Here is a 20457-nt window from a genome sequence, read left to right as displayed (position 1 = left end):
TGGCACGAAGGTGTGGTGCACCTCCAGCGCTTGCAGGAAGATGACACGGAACCTCATCTTCATCATTCCAAAGGCATGACGGAGTGTGCCCTGGAGTGATGTGCGTCAAAGTGCTGGGCTCCCGCACCGTGGACTGGCCTCTTTTAGGTGGTGATGAGGGGGAGTGGATGTTGGAGACATGAGTACCCTCCATCTGCAAGGATGAAATGCCCTGGGGGATGGTAACGAGCCTGTCGGTACAGTGGGCTGTTGTGGAGGACACTGGAGTCATGCCCTGACCCCAGCCAGCCCACATGTGTATCGACAAAGCGGCCCTGATGGTCACATACCGCCTGCAGGATCATGGAGGGGAACAACTTCCTGTTGCTGTAGCACTGACCGACAGGGCCGCTGGGGGCTTGATGCAGACATGGCAGCAGTCGATTGCACCAGCACCCTTCACAAAGGCCCTGTGGCCTACCAGCTGTGCAAACCCATTGGACATGGCAACTCATTCTTTTCCACATGGCATCCGTGGGAGGTGGATGACCTGGTGGCGCGTGGCCACCACCTCCTCTGTGACCCTGTGCACGATGCAGTGGACAGTGGAACGGAAAGTGAAAGTAAATACAGGACATGACAGACATTCTTTTATTCTACTTATTATTCTGACTGTTGATGTTCCTTTTTTCGCAGGTAGACACTGTGCTTGTGGTGACATTATTTGGGTTTTTGGTTAATTGCACGTGTGTGGCATGTCCTGGGCTGTGCTGCTGCAGTGTGCTGGCTGCGGGCGGGTGCACTCCTATTTGGAGTGTGTGCTTCCTGTTAGTGGTTTTAAAACAAACAGTTTACTATGCAATATTTATTAGTGAGGAAATTTTATGATTGGACTCTTATCATGATACTACTAGAATTCACTGAGCTCCAATTCTTTCACATATGTTTGTAGAAGCAGTCTGGATGCCTAGGTGCTTGATTTTATACACCCATGGCCATGGAAGTAATCAGAATACCTGAATTTCAGTGACTTGCATGAGTGCTTGCTTTCTATCCTAGCACAGTGCAGGTAAATGGTGAGGACATCACAGTGGAGAGCAAGTCAGGATAGGGGACTGGGAGGGGCTTAAAGTTAAGCAGCTGAATGTTTCAGTACCATTACTGAGAAAAAACAATGGAGGAAACAACTCTGCTGCCACTGCTCTGTAAGCAAAATATGTTTCTTTAACTGTGATGACTTAAAATTACCTTAAAAATCTTACCAGAGAAGTCTACTGCAGATCTGTTGTCTTTTCTAGTTTTCAGTGTACGGAGCTGATCTGGAGTTTTCAGCTCCAAGAATGTTTCTTAGAATGTTTGTGATATTCTCACATTACACTTTCTCCAAACTATGAAATCATTTTAAAACACAAATTTTGAAAAAGTTGATATTATGGTAACAAACCAAATAACCGTATATTCAACAACGTTTGCTATATATGAAATATGTCTTTGCGATAGCTATAGCTGTTCTGTGGGAACATTATTAGAATTTAAAAATCTTCTCATCCCTATGACTGGTTACAGCAGCAACTTTTTAAGTTTACTTCTAACACTTTTACTGTAACAATGATGAGCTGAGTCTGGATTAGACTAAAGAAACAAGAGCTGTATATATTTTGAGAACTATGAAAAGAACATGTTCTGCAGGGCTGAAGCTTCCTGAGCATCAAATAAATGCGCAGTGTGAAAACAAACTAACTTAGGTGTCACTTCCTCTAGTTCTCGCCTCACTGCTGAGCTGCAATGCACATCAAGGTTAGTAATTTTTCTCTTTCAAACTTTAACCCTCTAAAGCACATGTGTCAAACTCAAGGCCCGTGGGCCACATCCAGCCATTTATTTCTGACCAGCGAGATCGTTTTATATAGATTTATTATTATTGTTATGCAGAAGCTGTTTTCAGTGATAAGGATCAACAAAACAGCACACAGGAGTCGTCTCACTGATAAACACCTGCAGTCCACCCTGAGAATCTCTACAACACAAGACCTCACACCAAACTTAAACCAGCTTGTTGCCAAAAAAAGATGCATCCAGCTCTGACAAAATGGCATAAGAGCAAAGAAAATTGAATGTTATGATTTTCTGTTATTTTAACTTTTGCTGAAAAGCTGAAATTTTATTTATATATCCTTTTTTTTTTTTTTTTGCATCATGTTCATATTTTGAATATTTATCATTTTGACAGGTCATACTTTAGCGGCCAGGAAAATGGGCCCCAGGGATTTGTTCATGTCAGAGGTTAGAAAATTTGGATGGATCTGCTCTCATTTCAAGAAATCTGGCCGAATTTAATAAACCCCCAAATACATGACTGTTCAGTGCCAGCATCAGGAAGTAGAGTCTCTTGTTATTCCCCCCAATACCTTAAAACTGTGTTTGTTCCCAGACCATCAAAAACAAAACAAATCCATAAAAAACTCTTAGCATATGAATTGAGCTCAACTTTATTTACTGTGCCTTACAGAAACCTGATTATAGCAGGATCATTGTGTCAATTTAAATGAATCAGCTACCCTTATCTAGGGCCAGATAAACAGGGGCAGCAGCCTAAATAGAGAAGCTCAGACCTGCCACCTCTTCCAGCCTTTCCGGGAGACCACCAAGGGATTCTCAGGCCAGCCAAGAGATACAATCTCTCCAGCCTGTCCTGGAAACATGTGACCTAGGAGACACCCAGGAGGCATCCTTGTCAGAAGCTCGAACCACCTCAACTGTCTCCCTTTCGATGTGGAGCAGCCGCGGCTCTACTCTGAGCCCCTCCCAGATGGCCAAACTCCTCACCCTATCTCTAAAGCAGCGTTCATTTGGTCACCACCCAAAGTTTGTGATCATAGGTGAATTAAGAGATTCACGTAGCTCTCTATCAATCTCTGAATCACTGCCACTGCAGCACCAATCCATCTGTCACTCTCCTGCTACCTTCTCCCCTCACTTGTTAAAAAGACCCCAAGATAAACTCCTCCACTTGGGGCAGGAGCACATCCTTGATCCAGAGTGAGCACTCCATCCTTTTCCGGCTGAGGACCATGGCTTTTGGAGGTGCTGATTTTTATTCCCACCATTTCACACACAGCTGCAAAATGCTCCAGTGTGAGCTGGAAATCGTCACCTGATGAAGCCAACAGAACCACATGATTCTTGTGGTTCTGTTGGCTACGGAGCAGTTTATGTCTGACAATATTTTCACGGACTGGCCTTTAAGGTGTCGTGGATAAATATAACAAAATAAATCCAGTACCGGCACCAAAAAAAAAAAAGATAATTTTGCCATGGTCCACAGCTCAGTGTCTGAGGAGCGGTTGGGATGCCCACACCTGCGAGTGTGGCTGTCGTCTTCACACCTTCATCCCATTTCAGGCGATCACTAGGGGGACTATTTAACCCCTCACTGCCGGCTGCTCCACGCTAGTTCGCCCCTTGCGAAGGTTGATGAGGAATTTCTGCTTTCTATGAACTGTGTTAATCCTGTTACTGTGTTTCCTGCTACTGTGTTACTGAGCTTTCACCTGCATGTCCTCCTGCCTGCCTGGAGTTCAGATAAACCACCTGTCATCATCCTCTCCGTCTCCCTGGAATCCTCTCCCGCGGACATTCACCCCTGCCTCCATTTCCAACGGTCCGGCCCGATCGTAAGATAAATAGCTCTACCCCGTTGTATGCTGTTATCTCCCTGCTCCCCAGTAACTCGCTCCCTTTTCTGTTGCAGCCTCCCACGGTTCTGATCATGGCGTTCCCAAATCATTTATCTCCAGGTCACTTCTGTTCTAACATTGAAACAGCATGTTCCCTTTGGTTATTCCGGGTCGCCTTTAGTTGAGAAATAAAGTTTATTCTGTGCGCATTTCCTGCGTATTGTGTTTGCTTCTGGGTCAAGCTTGCATGTTAGAACTACAGTTCTTGACAAATTTATTCATAACATACGAGAAAAGACCCAGGGAAACTATGTTAACGATGAAAGACAAGAAATAATAACGATAAAACGATAAACACCAATAAAAACCCCCGAAAACCATAAATTTCACACCCGAACCTCAACTCTCGCAGCCCTGTACCAAACAACTCATGGACCGGTTCTGGTCCATGGCCTGGGGGTTGGGGACCACTGGTCTAAATGACCAAGGCATGCACTGTGGTCTCATAAGGAAACTCAGCTTTTTGATATGAAGTTTTTCTGTTCCCAGATACAAATATTTTTGTTCCAAATAACTATTTGGTAATATCTTATGTCCCCCTTACCGAACAGCTCATCTCACTGAGAGTCCCAGCAGCTCTCAATTCTTTAAAGGAAGCCTTGTAACTTTGCACTGTGAGGAGGATGACGGCTCTGCTCGCAGCTCGTTCAGTCTGTGGAGAAACACAAGCAAAAAACTGATGATTCAGTGTGGAGCTGACTTTGGAATATGGTCTGTTTCTTCATGTACCATGAGCTACATCTACACGTGGGACAGTGGAGTTTACTGGTGTGAGTCCAGAGAGGGTCCCATCAGTAACATGGTTAACCTGACAGTCACTGGTAAGCTGAGTGTGTGGAGTTAGTGTTGATGAAGCTGTGTGTAAATGGATGAAATGCTGTAGTTTGTCTCTGTGTTGAGGTGGATCAGTGATCCTGCAGAGTCCTGTCCTCCCTGTGATGGAGGGAGATGACGTCACTCTGCTCTGTAAAACAAAGACCACTCCCTCCAACCTCCCAGCTGCTTTCTATAAAGATGGCTCCCTCATCAGGAAGCAGCCTACAGGTCACATGACCATCCAGCATGTTTCCAGGTCTGATGAAGGCCTCTACAAGTGTGACATCAGCGGTCATGGAGAGTCTCCATCCAGCTGGATCACTGTCACAGGTGAGGAGCTTCACTCTGATTTTTTTCCACTCACTTCATCCACATTTTCACCTGAACAGCTGGGATTCTGTCTGCAGATATACCTGCAATTACAGCCCTTCCTACTCCAGAAACTCCAGGAACTTCTCAAACTTCCCTTCATTTTGACTTTACACTCATTCGCTATCTGGTGGTCTTCTGTCCATACTTCATCTCCACTCTCATCATGGTATCTTTATATCGATATAGAGGTAAAGCATTAAAATAATATAGATGCTAATATACATCTAAATAATAAATACATAATACATAATTAAAAAAATTAAATACATATATATTTTCTATCTGAATCTGCAGGAAATGACCTGTCCATCTCTGAACCAATGAGCATACCAAGGCCGAGGGATTGAATGAAGAGGATGATATTCTCACAAAAGAGCATCTAGAGATCCATCCCATCAAGGAGCGGCGAGTGCTTTTTCAAAGCACATAGATATGCTGTGAAAACAACCAGAAAAGGCTGCTGCATATAAGCAAATTATATGCAGGGAGTCTGACCCAATAATAATAATAATTTGCCTCATCCCATGAGCCAAGATGTGAAAAAAATGGGTCATGGGTCATTATCAGAGATTTCAGGTGAAACCACGATGAGACCTTCCCTTATTATTGGAACTACTGAGATCATCTGATGCAAGGTGTGAGTGGCCATTGAGGCGCCTGGGAAGGGATCTCAAAACTGCGTTATCGATGGCAGACAGTTGGTGTCGTAGAGATGCTTGTCTCCTCTGGATCTCAGGGAAAGCCAGGTCCAATCCTTTCCCCTCACTCGCCTTCCAAGATGCTCACCAGGCCACTCTCCCCTCCCTCCAGAGCCATATGCGCTCCAACTGTCAAGTAAGACACAAATCCAGTAACCCTCACTTCACCAGTCTTCGCTCCCCTCACTTCCTTCCTAACCACACTTTCCCTCTGTTTACAGTTTCACCACGTCAGAGACTTCCTGCCAAGCTTTCTTCCCTCGTGTCGATCTTTACTCTTGTGGTCAATAAGGCTTACGTGAAATCTTATCACTGCCTCCTGTGGTTGAATCTTCACTTGAGTCCACATTTTACGTACTGGCCTCCGAGCCCTTTTCACAATCAGCAGCTGGAATTGCGCCATGGAGGGATACTCTTTGAGAAGAAATCTCCTGACAACTAACTTTTCAATTTCATAACTTCCAAGAGGAGTGAAATGAATGGGCATTAATATACATGCTAACTACTCACTTATGTGTGTTGGCCCTACAAGAAAAGACGTTTAAGTTTTTCAATTTCATCTCCAGATTTTAAGCATCGACAAAATGTTAATACAACATCCATCACTTGGTATGTATAATTTGTGTTGTTGTAAATAAAATTTGGGGGTAAGCATACCAGATTGGGGTGTTCATGGCAAAAAAAGATATAACTAATATTGAGTATATTAGCTATTCTCTATTTTTAAATGTTTTTCATGAAAGATAAAACAAAAACTAGGCTAATCCATACATAACAAGATAAACAAGCATAAAATTCTTAAAAATCTAAAACAGACATGCACATTGATTACCAAACACAAATATTCAATATCCACACAACATTTTTGAGTAGTTAGATCTTGAAGGCTTCCTGGGCTTCTGTCTCTTGCAGAGCAGACACATCCTTCTCACGGTACTTTAGTGCAGACAGGTGAGAAGAGGTCAAGGGGGATCAGAGCAGAGGGGGGTGAGGGCTGCAGGAAGTCTTGTGTAGATGTGAGGTGAACAGATTGGAGGTGTGAACAGACTGACTTTCAAATCTGCAGTAGAAGGTGTGAAGCCAGTTGAGGATTTTCCTCAGGGTGGAGGGATGGACTCCTCTAGCTGGTGGTGTGGTGCAGGCCTCTCAAAATTGATGCAAGCTGTTTGGTTGAGAAGCTGTTTTTTTAGCTTCTCACTGCAATTCATTTCTTCAATGATTGTCTACTTTTAAGATTAGGCTTAAAACTTTCCTTTTTGCTAAAGCATATAGTTAGGGCTGGATCAGGTGACTCTGAATCCTCCCTTAGTTATGCTGCAATAGACGCAGGCTGCCGGGGGATTCCCATGATGCATTGAGTTTTTCCTTTCCAGTCACCTTTCTCACTCACTATGTGTTAACAGACCTCTCTGCATTGAATCATATCTGTTATTAACCTCTGTCTCTCTTCCACAGCATGTCTTTATCCTGTCTTCCTTCTCTCACTCCAACCGGTCGCAGCAGATGGCCGCCCCTCCCTGAGCCTGGTTCTGCCGGAGGTTTCTTCCTGTTAAAAGGGAGTTTTTCCTTCCCACTATCGCCAAAGTGCTTGCTCATAGGTGTCATATGATTGTTGGGTTTTTCTCTGTATCTATGAAGCGCCTTGAGGCGACTTTTGTTGTGATTTGGCGCTATATAAATAAAATTGAATTGAATTGAATGTTTGAACTATAAGCACTAGAATATTGGGTCCTGGTTATTAAATTGTATTTGACTGTTTATTTGTTTTTGAATTATTTTGTTTATTGCTCTTATAAGTTGTTTTGATGATCTTTCAGTGACATATTTTTTATTTTGTGCTGTACTGGCAGGCGTGTGACACACACAGATCAGACCCGTATTTCTGTGTTGCAGATGTGTAGTAAAGAGCCAAAGACCCAGTGCTTTCTCCTGCCTCTTACTTTCACACCAGAACACAACGGAATGAAAGGCATAACACATGAACAGGTTACAAAAAGCACAGACCTGGGGAAGAAAGTGTTTAGGAAGCATTTAATGGTGAAGATTAGTGTTGTGTGAACTCTGCAGCTTCTAACCGTGGCTCAGGGGTGACCGTGTAAGCGTATCTGTAACCAGAAGGTCGCCAGTTCGATCCCCGGGCTCTCTGTCCTGGTCGTTGTGTCGTTGTGTCCTACCGCCTACTGGTGTTGGCCAGAGGGGCTGATGGTGCGATATGGCAGCCTCGCTTCTGTCAGTCTGCCCCAGGGCAGCTGTGGCTACAACTGTAGCTGCCTCCACCAGTGTGTGAATGCGAGAGTGACTGAATAGTGACATTGCAAAGCGCTTTGGGTGCCTATAAAGTGCTATATAAATCCAATCCATTATTATTATTATTATTAATAAAAAAAGGGGGACATTTCTCTGTGTATTTAGCAGGTGGAACTATGTTGGTTGGCCCCAGACTTTCCAGAATTGTGTGATATTCGGGAGCACTTGTGGGCAACCAGTAAATATGATGTGGGGAAAATGAACAAAGGTAGTGACTCTTAAGTCTGATTTCAGACCATGTAAGCGTCAGTTATTAATTAAAGCCAGAATCAGTGACTGCAGTGTAACACACCCAAAGAAAGATTCTAGGTCTGACCAACCGTCTCAGTCGTGGGCAAAAAGATGACAGTCAATAAAATTCTAAAAGATAATTTATTGAGAAAAAAAAATCAAGAGATAAAAGATAAATCAGTCCAGTGTCCCATTTATGAATCAAATAAAAACACACAGTCCCAAGGCCAGAGCCAGCTATGCCACACTGCCAGTTGCACTCCACGTGTTGCCTTTAACAGGGTTAGAAGTTGTCCTCTGAGACCCACCACCCTGCAAGCACATAGCCAGTGGTCACTCTAGCCTCTGCAACTCTGCCTCCAATAGGCTGTGGCATATAATAGGCCGTGGCCTGCACAGAGAGACAAAACAACACTTTCACTATAGAATTCATAGCGCAAAACCCATCCATCCCAAACATATCTGGTTTCATCACATTCCATTCCATATTGCTAACGTTTGTTTCTCTCTAAGAGTGCTTGTGAAGGATTCAACACAGACAGACAAGTGATGTTAGAGTAGAAGTGCAGTGATTGTGTGACATTTGTAGTGTTGGGCTCCTTATCTGATTACTGTTGAGCTCATAGTGATGCAAAGTGTGAGTGACATTGCTTAAGGAAAGTCACCGGTCACAGTAATGTTGCTGTGTGGTCGGCTGCAATGTTCAATCACACGACTGGCAACAGAGTATAAGCTTGAAAATGGTTTATCTTTTCATTCTTTCCCAACCTGGAAGCAACATGAGGCAGCTCGTGTACCGATGTTAGCAAACAAAGGCGTCTAGTCTGGATAGCAGCTGTGAGACGAGCTGATATCCAGTTCTCTTCCATCTCCAAATATCTGTCGGTGCTCCAGACATTTTCGTTTCAGTAAGTTCTAAATATGTTCATATCACTCTTTATAGCCTATTAGTTTTATTTTTCGATGCGCTCTGAGCTCATAGCAAATTAGAACAAACATCCTACTGAGTGATTTTGCAGAACTACCTTCTATTTATAGAGTTGCTAATAATTTGGCATTATTTTAGCAAACCAGCCTATGAAATGGATGAAACATCGTGACTGGGTTGCAGCGCTACACAAGGGACCTGCTTCAAACATACCACCATCAGATTACTTCTTCCATGTGAGGTGAAGAGGTGACCCTCCTGGATAAGATGGTGAAGGTTTGCTGCGTTTGATTTCTGAACGAAATCGGTCTCTATACAGTCCATTCTCTTTTGAGCTGCTTTTAAGCATCTTGTAATCTTCGTTCCAACACAGTGTGTTTGTTTTGATTCGTAGACCCCGAAAATGGTGCCACGCTCCCACAATGCTTTGCGGCGTGACGTCAACGCCAAAGCGCTAAGCGCTAATTTTGAAACTACACCCCGCGTGGTTACGTTGCGCAAATGAGTCATGTGACCAAACCGAGTAACAAATCACGGCAGAGTCGGGAAGAAGGGGCGGAGAAATTGTGTGTGTGCAGGAGAGGTGTCGAGCAGAGAGAGAGTTACTTTTTCATGAAACGGGAGTAAAGTAGTGAATTTACAGGAACATATACCACTACCAACGTTGGGATCAATTTCTGCATCGATCTGCACACCCTTGTTTCCTGGATCGTAGCTCAGATCAGCGTGAACCACGTGGGTCTCTGCTCCCTGATCTGTTTGTTGAGACTTCCAGCTTCATCACGGAGTTTCTCTCGGTTTGTGGGCTCATCTAAAGGTAAGCTTTTAGCGCTGTTGAGAATAATAGATTGCTTGGTATACATTGGAGTTAGACAGACTTAGAACTTGTGATTGCTTGCAACATTACAATACGACGGGTTTTAGGGGTAAGAATACATACAGAAAAACGGTCTTTGAATATGAACAAAAGGATTGGCTGCAGGGCAGGAGAACAACCAGCCCCCACCCCCAGGACAGAAAGCCACAGGTACAAGCGTGGGGGAGGGCAATCAGCCTTTAGAATAGGACTTAATAGGACCGTCTCCAGATGCATCCAGGGCTGGACTGGGACAAAAAATCGGCCCGTGTTCCAGATTAACTGGCGTTGGTCGAACAGATGTGTGGTAGACTTGCGTTTCAGGAGCTGCTACCGACAAACCAGCAAAAAAACACCAAATGTGTCATCTGTGACAGTTGTGAGGTTAACTCAAACACACTCCGTCAGTCTTGATGCTGTTGAACAACAAAATGTTTAAAAATGTGGCGAGTTGGTGATATTGTCAAACAATTAACACCACGCCGGTGTTGTTCACAGGAAGGCGAGAGTAAACGATCGGGAGACTCTTGTCGTCGTTATCGTTCTCCTCGCACGTTTTATTACCCCGATTTCAGCGTTTTTGCTTCACAACTAAAGCGTGCAGTTTACTTTGTTTGCACTAACATGGACTCGAATCAACCAGCGCCACCTCTGGCCAAGTGCCACAGCCTACAGCCAGATTCATTTCGTTTCATTTAACGATCGACTTTCGCTCTTCTCATTCTCCGTCACCACTGTGCTTTTTCCAGCCATGTGCGTATGAAAACAAAAGCAATGCGCATGCGTGTTTTACCCTTATTTTATTGCGGTATTTAATTTTCTTATCGTTGCCCAACATTATACCGGTATTACCGTGAGCAGTATGATATAGCCCAGCCCTATATTTAAAAGTTTACTATTTGGCTGCCCCACATCAACCATCCACTGTTTTTTTTTTTGGGGGGGGGGGGTTGAAAAAATTATCCACACCTACCACTACGCTATGAAATTTGAGGCAGCTCTTACTGCTCATTTTATGACAGGCAGACCCCCACTGTCATTCTTGTGGGTTTGGTATCATAAGATTAATTGTAAGGTGGAGAAGCTCACTTTACGATCGTTTTTAAAGCAACAGTTTTGTATAGCACTTTTAGTTCCAATCATGCAGGCCTGCTTGAAGGAGAGCAGATTCTCAAACCTAACTTTCAGTGCACTCCTCAAACATTAAAAAATAAAATAAAATTCTACAAAATGTAAAAATATGAAAGCCTAGTTTTAGGACTTTTCACTTCCACTTGGTAACAAAAATGTAAGTTTCATCCCATGTAACAAGGTGTATGTCATGGTAAAACCTCCCCTACACATCAGGAACAAGAAACTAAGAATCTACTAGTCTCACTCATTTAGTCCCTCTGCTGCATTCTGTTCACCCCTGCTATAATTCAATCATCTTTCCTAATATAATATTAGTCCACTAGTTCATATATTGCTTCTCATCCCACTAAGTGAACCGAACAACATGATAAAATCAGAAACACAGGCTTAAAATACTATCTGGTCTTCTTGAGCTTCATTACATGTGTTAGTGTATGTGTTAGTAGGATTAATACATTTTGTGCTCCTTAAAGGTTAAAATATCAATACTACAGTCTAAATATCAGGAGAGCAAATCAATATGTCCTTCTTGTTTCAGAAACATCTAAAGTCAAGTTCAGCTAAATCCTAAGCGTTTGCAAGTTCACCAAGTGAATGTGAAGGTGTTGTTAACACCGTCAACAGGTGATGTGATGTGTGCCACTTCCAATGTGATTTTTGACACCCCCATATGGAGGACAACAAGAGCCACGCACATCAAAATAAAGAATTCTGTGCTTGAATAATGAATTGTAGAATAAATTCTTCATTTGTGAAATTTTTCAATCCGTCATTAACAAAGTGATTTTTTAAATGTTTTTTAAACTCCTAGGATGGTAATGAGGTTCAGTATAAACTTAGTTGGCTGAGTTCATACTGCTACCGATGAGTCTGAGCGGGACTCTTTTGTGGATCTATGGAAGTCCATATTTACTTATTTAATTTTTTGTTTCACACATGGTACAGCAGTAATTCATTTCTTATACACAACCTTCCTGTTAATTAAAGTAACACTGTTTCCATGCATGAACAGGAGCATTGACACCTGCCCCCTATCTGTGATGATACAAGTAGGCAACCAAAATTACACTCTGACAATATTCTACACAAAACAAGACAAAACAAACAGAACAATATAATCAACAGTGAGCAATACCACTAAATATCAAACGAAAAGGATAATTTTTTCTACAGTTAAATTCTGTTATTTTCAACTTCTTCATATTGGTTTATCGTTTTATTGTTATAGCAGATTTTAAATTGAGAAACCTTTGTACAACACGTGAGATGATCATTGAGAGAATTCCAGTTTCTTATGCCCATGACTGTTGGACACATTTGCCTTTGTGTGGTTCGAGCAAACCAATGCTTAAAATAAAACTTCCTTCTTCCCTCCCCATGTTCTGAACACAATACAAATACACTTTGTAACTTAAGAGATAGTGTTTTATTTTTTGCCCTAAATATAATAATGTCTATAATTTCACTATCTCTTCTAGTTTTAATAATTTAGATTTTATATACAAACTGTTACTGTGTTCTCTATACTATATATATATATATATATATATATATATATATATATATATATATATATATACACACACACACATATAAAAAAAAAAAAAACACCCAGCACGCCCCTGCGGGCGGTTTATCCTTCAAGCTCGGGTCCTCTACCAGAGGCCTGGGAGCTTGAGGGTCCTGCGCAGTATCTTAGCTGTTCCCAGGACTGCGCTCTTCTGGACAGAGATCTCCGATTTTATTCCCGGGATCTGCTGGAGCCACTCGCCTAGCTTGGGAGTCACCGCACCTAGTGCTCCGATTACCACGGGGACCACCGTTACCTTCACCCTCCACATCCTCTCGAGCTCTTCTCTGAGCCCTTGGTATTTCTCCAGCTTCTCGTGTTCCTTCTTCCTGATATTGCTGTCATTCGGAACCGCTACATCGATCACTACGGCCGTCTTCTTCTGTTTGTCAACCACCACTATGTCCGGTTGGTTAGCCACCACCATTTTGTCCGTCTGTATCTGGAAGTCCCACAGGATCTTAGCTCGGTCATTCTCCACCACCCTTGGGGGCATCTCCCATTTTGACCTCGGGACTTCCAGGTTATACTCGGCACAGATGTTCCTGTACACTTGGTTATGGCGTTCCATGTATGCCTTGCCTGCTAGCATCTTGCACCCTGCTGTTATGTGCTGGATTGTCTCTGGGGCATCTTTACACAGCCTGCACCTGGGGTCTTGCCTGGTGTGATAGACCCCAGCCTCTATGGATCTTGTACTCAGAGCTTGTTCTTGTGCTGCCATGATTAGTGCCTCTGTGCTGTCTTTCAGTCCAGCTTTGTCCAGCCACTGGTAGGATTTCTGGATATCAGCCACCTCCTCTATCTGCCGGTGGTACATACCGTGCAGGGGCCTGTCCTTCCATGATGGTTCCTCGTCTCCCTCCTCTTTCTTGGGTTTCTGCTGCCTGAGGTATTCACTGAGCACTCGGTCAGTTGGGGCCATCTTCCCAATGTATTCTTGGATGTTCGTTGTCTCATCCTGGACTGTGGTGCTGACACTCACCAGTCCCCGGCCCCCTTCCTTCCGCTTAGCGTACAGCCTCAGGGTGCTGGACTTGGGGTGAAACCCTCCATGCATGGTCAGGAGCTTTCTTGTCTTTATGTCAGTGGCTTCTATCTCCTCCTTTGGCCAGCTTATTACCCCAGCAGGGTACCTGATCACGGGCAGGGCGTATGTGTTGATGGCCCGGATCTTGTTCTTACCATTCAGCTGACTCCTCAGGACTTGCCTGACCCTCTGCAGGTACTTGGTGGTTGCAGCCTTTCTAGCGGCCTCTTCATGGTTCCCATTTGCCTGCGGGATCCCCAGGTACTTGTAACTGTCCTCTATGTCTGCAATGTTGCCTTCTGGTAGTTCAATCCCCTCAGTTCTGACTACCTTCCCTCTCTTTGTTACCATCCGACTACACTTCTCCAGTCCGAACGACATTCCAATGTCATTGCTGTATAGCCTGGTAGTGTGGATCAGTGAATCGATGTCTCGTTCACTCTTGGCATACAGCTTGATGTCATCCATGTACAGGAGGTGGCTGACAACTGCTCCGTTCCGTAGTCGGTATCCGTAGCCAGTCTTGTTAATGATCTCACTGAGGGGGTTCAGGCCTATGCAGAACAGCAGTGGGGACAGAGCATCTCCTTGGTAGATCCCGCACTTGATGGTAACTTGTGCTATGGGCTTGGAGTTGGCCTCTAGTGTTGTACGCCACATCCCCATTGAGTTCCTGATGAAGGCTCTTAGGGTCCCATTGATCTTGTACAATTCTAGGCATTCCAGTATCCAGCTGTGGGGCATTGAGTCATAGGCCTTCTTGTAATCAATCCAGGCAGTGCATATATATATATATATATATATATATATATGATGGCCCCAACTGACCGAGTGCTCAGTGAATACCTCAGGCAGCAGAAACCCAAGAAAGAGGAGGGAGACGAGGAACCATCATGGAAGGACAGGCCCCTGCATGGTATGTACCACCGGCAGATAGAGGTGGTGGCTGATATCCAGAAATCCTACCAGTGGCTGGACAAAGCTGGACTGAAAGACAGCACAGAGGCACTAATCATGGCAGCACAAGAACAAGCTCTGAGCACAAGATCCATAGAGGCTGGGGTCTATCACACCAGGCAAGACCCCAGGTGCAGGCTGTGTAAAGATGCCCCAGAGACAATCCAGCATATAACAGCAGGGTGCAAGATGCTAGCAGGCAAGGCATACATGGAACGCCATAACCAAGTGGCCGGCATAGTGTACAGGAACATCTGTGCCGAGTATAACCTGGAAGTCCCGAGGTCAAAATGGGAGATGCCCCCAAGGGTGGTGGAGAATGACCGAGCTAACATCCTGTGGGACTTCCAGATACAGACGGACAAAATGGTGGTGGCTAACCAACCGGACATAGTGGTGGTAGACAAACAGAAGAAGACGGCCGTAGTGATCGATGTAGCGGTTCCGAATGACAGCAATATCAGGAAGAAGGAACACGAGAAGCTGGAGAAATACCAAGGGCTCAGAGAAGAGCTCGAGAGGATGTGGAGGGTGAAGGTAACGGTGGTCCCCGTGGTAATCGGAGCACTAGGTGCGGTGACTCCCAAGCTAGGCGAGTGGCTCCAGCAGATCCCGGGAATAACATCGGAGATCTCTGTCCAGAAGAGCGCAGTCCTGGGAACAGCTAAGATACTGCACAGGACCCTCAAGCTCCCAGGCCTCTGGTAGAGGACCCGAGCTTGAAGGATAAACCGCCCGCAGGGGCATGCTGGCTGTTTTTTATATATATTTTTGTGCACATAAGATTTTCTGGAGGACAGACATTTGTTTAGAACTCTTATAGATGTTGAAGAAGCAATTACTGTAAGCAATTACTTTGGTGTTCCTCCACCGCAGAAGAAATGTCAGAAGGGGTCCGAACCACAAAAGAAGCACGTATTCTCGGAAAAGTGGTTGCAGGAGGTGAGCTGGCTTCAAACAAATGATGAACGCACAGAGATGTGTTGCAGAATGTGCCGTGAAAATCCCACACTAGCGGACAAAAACAGTGCCTTTTATATGGACGCAAACGTGCGTTGCAACTTCTTATCTGGTGCACGTCTTTTATTTTGACAGCGATGCGCACATGCGGACCACTTATGTGCACCCGTGTAAATAATATAATGTTCTGCCGGGTGTGTTGTTGGTTTTCCCTTGATTTCTGAGTCGACAAGCGCCTTTTTTTGCTGGGACCAGTAATTTTAAGAAAGGCCCCCATTAGAACCCATGAGAAATGAAAGAAATGCATTATTGCTCAGTCTGCAATATCTTTCCCAGAACAAACACCAATTGCAAATAACATACTAAAAATAAACCTGAAAAATCTGTTTAGAACAGCCTACTATGTTGCAAAGAGTGAACTACTACTGGCACGATTTAGCAGTCTTTGCAAACTTCAAAAAAGCAAATGGCCTAGATCTTGGTTCCACTTGCCTCTTACCCGTGACTTCAGTGGAAATTTTAAATTCAGGATCTGACACAGACTGATTCATGTTCTACAGTTCTTACAAGTTCATAGAAATTTCTGTTCAAGTAGAACCAAGTATTTGAGTTGATGATTGTAATTTTTAAACAATGTTGTAATTTGTGTTTCAAAGATTTTTTGATTAATGTTTCTGTTACAATATTATACTTTAATGTATAATATTGTAAAGGAAACAAAACAGGAAACAAAACATCAATCAAAAAATTGCTCTCTTTTTTATTTGGGCTACTTAAATTTGTTTTGGGCTACCAAATACCCTTCCCTGCCCGAAGGGTTACCAGGGATTTTGAGATTTTGCGAGCCCTGCACTGAGGAGTGTAGTAATGTTTATTTGCTCTGCTTCTTTTTGTCAGGGATAAAATATGTCTATATACTTTTTGTGTCCCAGCTGAGTAAAAGGAGGAGAAGAGTCTGGTGGAGCAGCAGAAGGACAATTTCAGCCAGTTGGACTCAGCTCAAACAATGACTTCAACACAGAAGGTGAGAAAAACATCACAGTTACACTGTTATTGAAACTGTGTGCAACTGGTTGGTCTTTAAAACACAATTAACAGCAGCTTTGTCTTTTGCATCCTGGGCTCCTCCATATATACAGAATCTACATTCACAACCAAAAACCACAGAAGTTAGAAGAAAATACAAAGATCATATTTTATCAGCACATATTGAAACAACAATATCATCAGTTGAACTCAAAATATTTTATGAAGTAAAATATTTTCTCCACTTATATATTTCTTCAATAAGGTAATTTTCATTACACCTCTCATTGTGTCACATCATTGTAATGTGACACCATCACCAGAAGGTGGTGGAAACACACCAACAATGTGTTTGTTGACATGTTTGTTTCCACTGACGGAGGGAGTTTCAGTTTGTTCCACGACTACATTTCACTCACTGCCTCTGTTTGTATCTCTGTCACTGCAGGACCAACATGGAGCAAGAAGTCAGCGCTCTCAGGAGGCCGACAAACGTCAAAGAAGAAAGGGAGAGAAATCCTACAGCTGTGATGAGTGTGGGAAGGATTTTACCCGGAGTGACAGCCTAAAAACACACCAACTCATCCACAGTGGAGTTAAACCTTACAGCTGTGAGTTGTGTGGAAAGTCTTTTACCCTGGCTCGAATCTTAAAAAAACACCAACTCGTCCACAGTGTAGTTAAACCTTACAGCTGTGACTTGTGTGGAAAGTCTTTTACCGAGGCTGGAAAATTAAAAAAACACCAAGTCCTCCACAGTGGAGTTAAAGCTTACAGCTGTGACTTGTGTGGGAAGGATTTTGCCTGGGCTAGAGGCTTAAAAATACACCAAGTCATCCACAGTGGAGTTAAAGCGTACAGCTGTGACTTGTGTGGGAAGGATTTTGCCCGGGCTGAAAGCTTAAAATCACACAAACTCATCCACAGTGGAGTTAAAGCGTACAACTGTCACTTGTGTGGAAAGTCTTTTACCCACGCTCAACCCTTTAAAACACACCAACACGTCCACAGTGGATTTAAACCTTACAGCTGCAAATTGTGTGGAAAGTCTTTTACCCACGCTGGAAACTTAAAAACACACCAACTCATCCACAGTGGAGTTAAAGCACACAGCTGTGAGTTGTGTGGTAAAGCTTTTGCTCAAAAGCACGACTTACAGAGGCATCTAGTTACCCACTCTGGAATTAAGGCGTATAGCTGCAACTTTTGTGGAAAAAGTTTCAGCGACAAACACTACCGAAATAGACACCTACGGATTCACACTGGAAATGATGTTTCCCGCTGTGATCAGTGTGGGAAACTGTTTATAACAGACGCACAGTTACAACAACACATGTTTACCCACACTGAGGAGAGACCTTATAAATGTGACCTGTGTGAGAAGACTTTTAAATCTCCACATCACGTGAGAAACCACCGACGGATCCACACCAGAAAGTAACTCTACAAGTGCAGTTACTGTGAGGAAGTATTGATTTTTTTATCTTGTAATTGTAACCTGAGTGTTTGGAACAAATCTGATCAGTAAACTTATGGAGTTATACTGAATGAATTGTTTGGAAAATTGAAGAGTCATTTTTGTTCAGTAAGCTCAGTCTTATAATGTAAATGGTAAAATGTAATTGGACGTTGGCAGAGATGCTCTTTGTTTCAGGCGACATTCAGGATAAAAATAAAAAAGCAGAGCAACACAGATGGATCCATTTCTCAACCCTGTCGTCACTGTGGTGGTGGGAAAGAGTTTCTTTGTGACCTTTGTAAAAAAAACTTCCTATCATCAATGGGACCTAAAACCACATCAACGTAGACACACTGGAGACGAAATGAACTACTGCAAAGAATGTGGGAGAGGCTTCCACACACAAGTACATTAAAAATACATGAACTCTTCCACAGTGGGGTCAAAAAGCACATCTGTGACCAGTGTGGGTCATCCTTCACCACTGAACGTGAGCTCAATGAAAAAGCATAAGGGAATCCACACAGGAGAGACACCATACAAGTGCAGACACTGTGACAAAAGCTTCTCACAATCAGGTCATCGTAACAAACATGAACGTACACACATGGAAGTGAACTTCAGCTGTGACCAGTGTGACAAAAGCTTCAGGAATCTCAGTTCATACTCCGAACACAAACGATCCCACGCTGTAAATAAACTGTTTCACTGTTACCAATGTGCAAAAACCTTCACTTCATTATCTGCTCTGTGCAAACATCAGTCTGATCATGCAGGACTGAAATCACTGGATCACAATGAATCTGAAGAGAGACAAAGATCCTCTTCTGGTTTCAGGCTCAGACTTAAAAACCTTGAGATCAGGCTCCACAGAGTTCAGATGGAATCTCCTGTAAAGAGTGTCAGCTGATGTCACACTTGGATCTGATGAGGTAGCTCTGATTTCTGGACCTGCAGTGAATAATCCTGAATGTTACATTTAGGAAGCTGCATGTATAGATATGTATATCAAGTTTATTATTTTTCCTTTGAGGGATCTTAATTCTCTAAAATGTTATCCCTGTTACATTTTAACCTTTGTTCCCTTAGGACACAGTAGTGTTTAGTAGTTGTACTATTAAAGTTATAGGAATGTCTTTTTTACCAAACAGACTTTTTATCAAAATTGCAGATATGGATATATATTTCAATTTCTTTCATTTGAACTTAGTGTTTCCAAAATTAACTTCTTTTTTTAAATGTATTCATTTAATGTGTTACCTCAGTTAAATTTCAATTCTTCATTCATATTTAAACTTTTGCTTCTTCTTCTTTTGAACCTTTTCTCCCAAAATTGCAAATAATTTCACAGCAGTTGCTCTTAAAACTTCCAAAATGAACTAAATCTGTCCACCAGCTTTGAAATGACACCTGCTGTGACTTTATGTCCAGAAAAAAGAAACTCAAGCTGAACTGGTTTTGGGCTGTACTTCCATGTAATACCAGTTTGTACCAGAAGATGGAGCAGTGAGTCAGAGTAACCTTTATTCAATTAGGCAAAGACCACATTCATATTCACAGTGGCAGCAAAGAACTGTTACAAGATCAAAAATTCAAATTCTATTAAACCTCTATTTTTGGCTCCTTTAGTGTGTTTACTGTGTTCTTGAACTCCACATGTTGTTTTTTTAATGAATTCATTTCATTTCCACATGTTCTGCAGCTGTTTTCTTGTTGATTTGAAGTTTGTATTATGAAATCGTGATTTGATTTGATCCTATATTTGATGAACTTTGAAAAATGAAGAAATGGTCTCACAGCAAGTAGTTTGAGCCCTGATTTCAGATTCAAAGTAATTTAACTGTTTTCAGTCGTACATGTGGAGGTTTATCACAGGAGGAGACTTGGCTGTTCTCCACTCACAGCACAGGGTTCCTGCAGCTCATTAAAAACTCTGAAATGATCTTCAAGGACAAAGATGTTTGATTTTTCTTAAAAACAAGATTGTAATGAACATCTCACACAAGGCAAATGTTCCTGCATTGCAACAGCGGTTTGCAGATGTGTTCTCCCCCCTGCCCGGCTGCATGACTCTCATGGAGCACCACTTTGAAACGCAGCCTGGCGTGAAAGTGCGTTCATGACCTAACATATTGTCTGAGCACAAGAGACAAATTGTGCAAAAGGAATTGGCTGAAATGGTGAAAATGCTGTTATCATAGGATGAAATGAGGATTTGTTCCTCAGTGTTTGGTGTCCTATGTTTACCTTTTCTCCAGATGATTTGTCGCAGCTGTTGAGAGGGGCCGGTTGTCTTTAAGGTGCTTCCAGGTAATTAAGAAGTGAGTGCAGGGTTTTATACGGTTCTGTGATGATTATCACAAAGTGAACAAGGTTTCATGGATTGATGCTTATCCC

The 20457-nt window shown here is 42.9% G+C and overlaps 2 protein-coding genes and 1 pseudogene across 2 annotated transcripts; all 3 read left to right on the top strand.

Moving 5' to 3' along the window:
• Positions 1-1153: 1153 nt before the first annotated feature.
• On the top strand, positions 1154-7530 carry LOC147334083 (Fc receptor-like protein 5). The gene is made up of 8 exons (XM_086286824.1): positions 1154-1184; positions 1741-1776; positions 4268-4537; positions 4617-4862; positions 4940-5092; positions 5199-5738; positions 5824-6211; positions 7058-7530. The coding sequence occupies exons 1-6, from the start codon at positions 1154-1156 to the stop codon at positions 5249-5251; spliced, it is 789 nt and encodes a 262-aa protein (XP_086142950.1). The 3' UTR covers positions 5252-5738; positions 5824-6211; positions 7058-7530.
• A 2119-nt stretch (positions 7531-9649) lies between these two features.
• LOC147334082 (uncharacterized) lies at positions 9650-18594 on the top strand. Its single transcript, XM_086286596.1, has 3 exons — positions 9650-9885; positions 16508-16599; positions 17050-18594. The coding sequence occupies exons 2-3, from the start codon at positions 16582-16584 to the stop codon at positions 18040-18042; spliced, it is 1011 nt and encodes a 336-aa protein (XP_086142722.1). The 5' UTR covers positions 9650-9885; positions 16508-16581; the 3' UTR covers positions 18043-18594.
• Positions 18134-19760, top strand: LOC147334081 (uncharacterized; annotated as a pseudogene).
• The last annotated feature ends 697 nt before the right edge of the window (positions 19761-20457 follow it).

This window comes from Aulonocara sp. 'chitande type north' Nkhata Bay, linkage group LG3 (assembly GCF_057382095.1).
Source record: "Aulonocara sp. 'chitande type north' Nkhata Bay isolate Kocher_YH1m ecotype deep benthic linkage group LG3, A_spYH_male_GT1.1, whole genome shotgun sequence".
Lineage (NCBI taxonomy): Eukaryota > Metazoa > Chordata > Actinopteri > Cichliformes > Cichlidae > Aulonocara > Aulonocara sp. 'chitande type north' Nkhata Bay.
The sequence above is the reverse complement of the archived record's forward strand: the minus strand, read 5'-3'. Positions and strand labels throughout refer to the sequence as shown.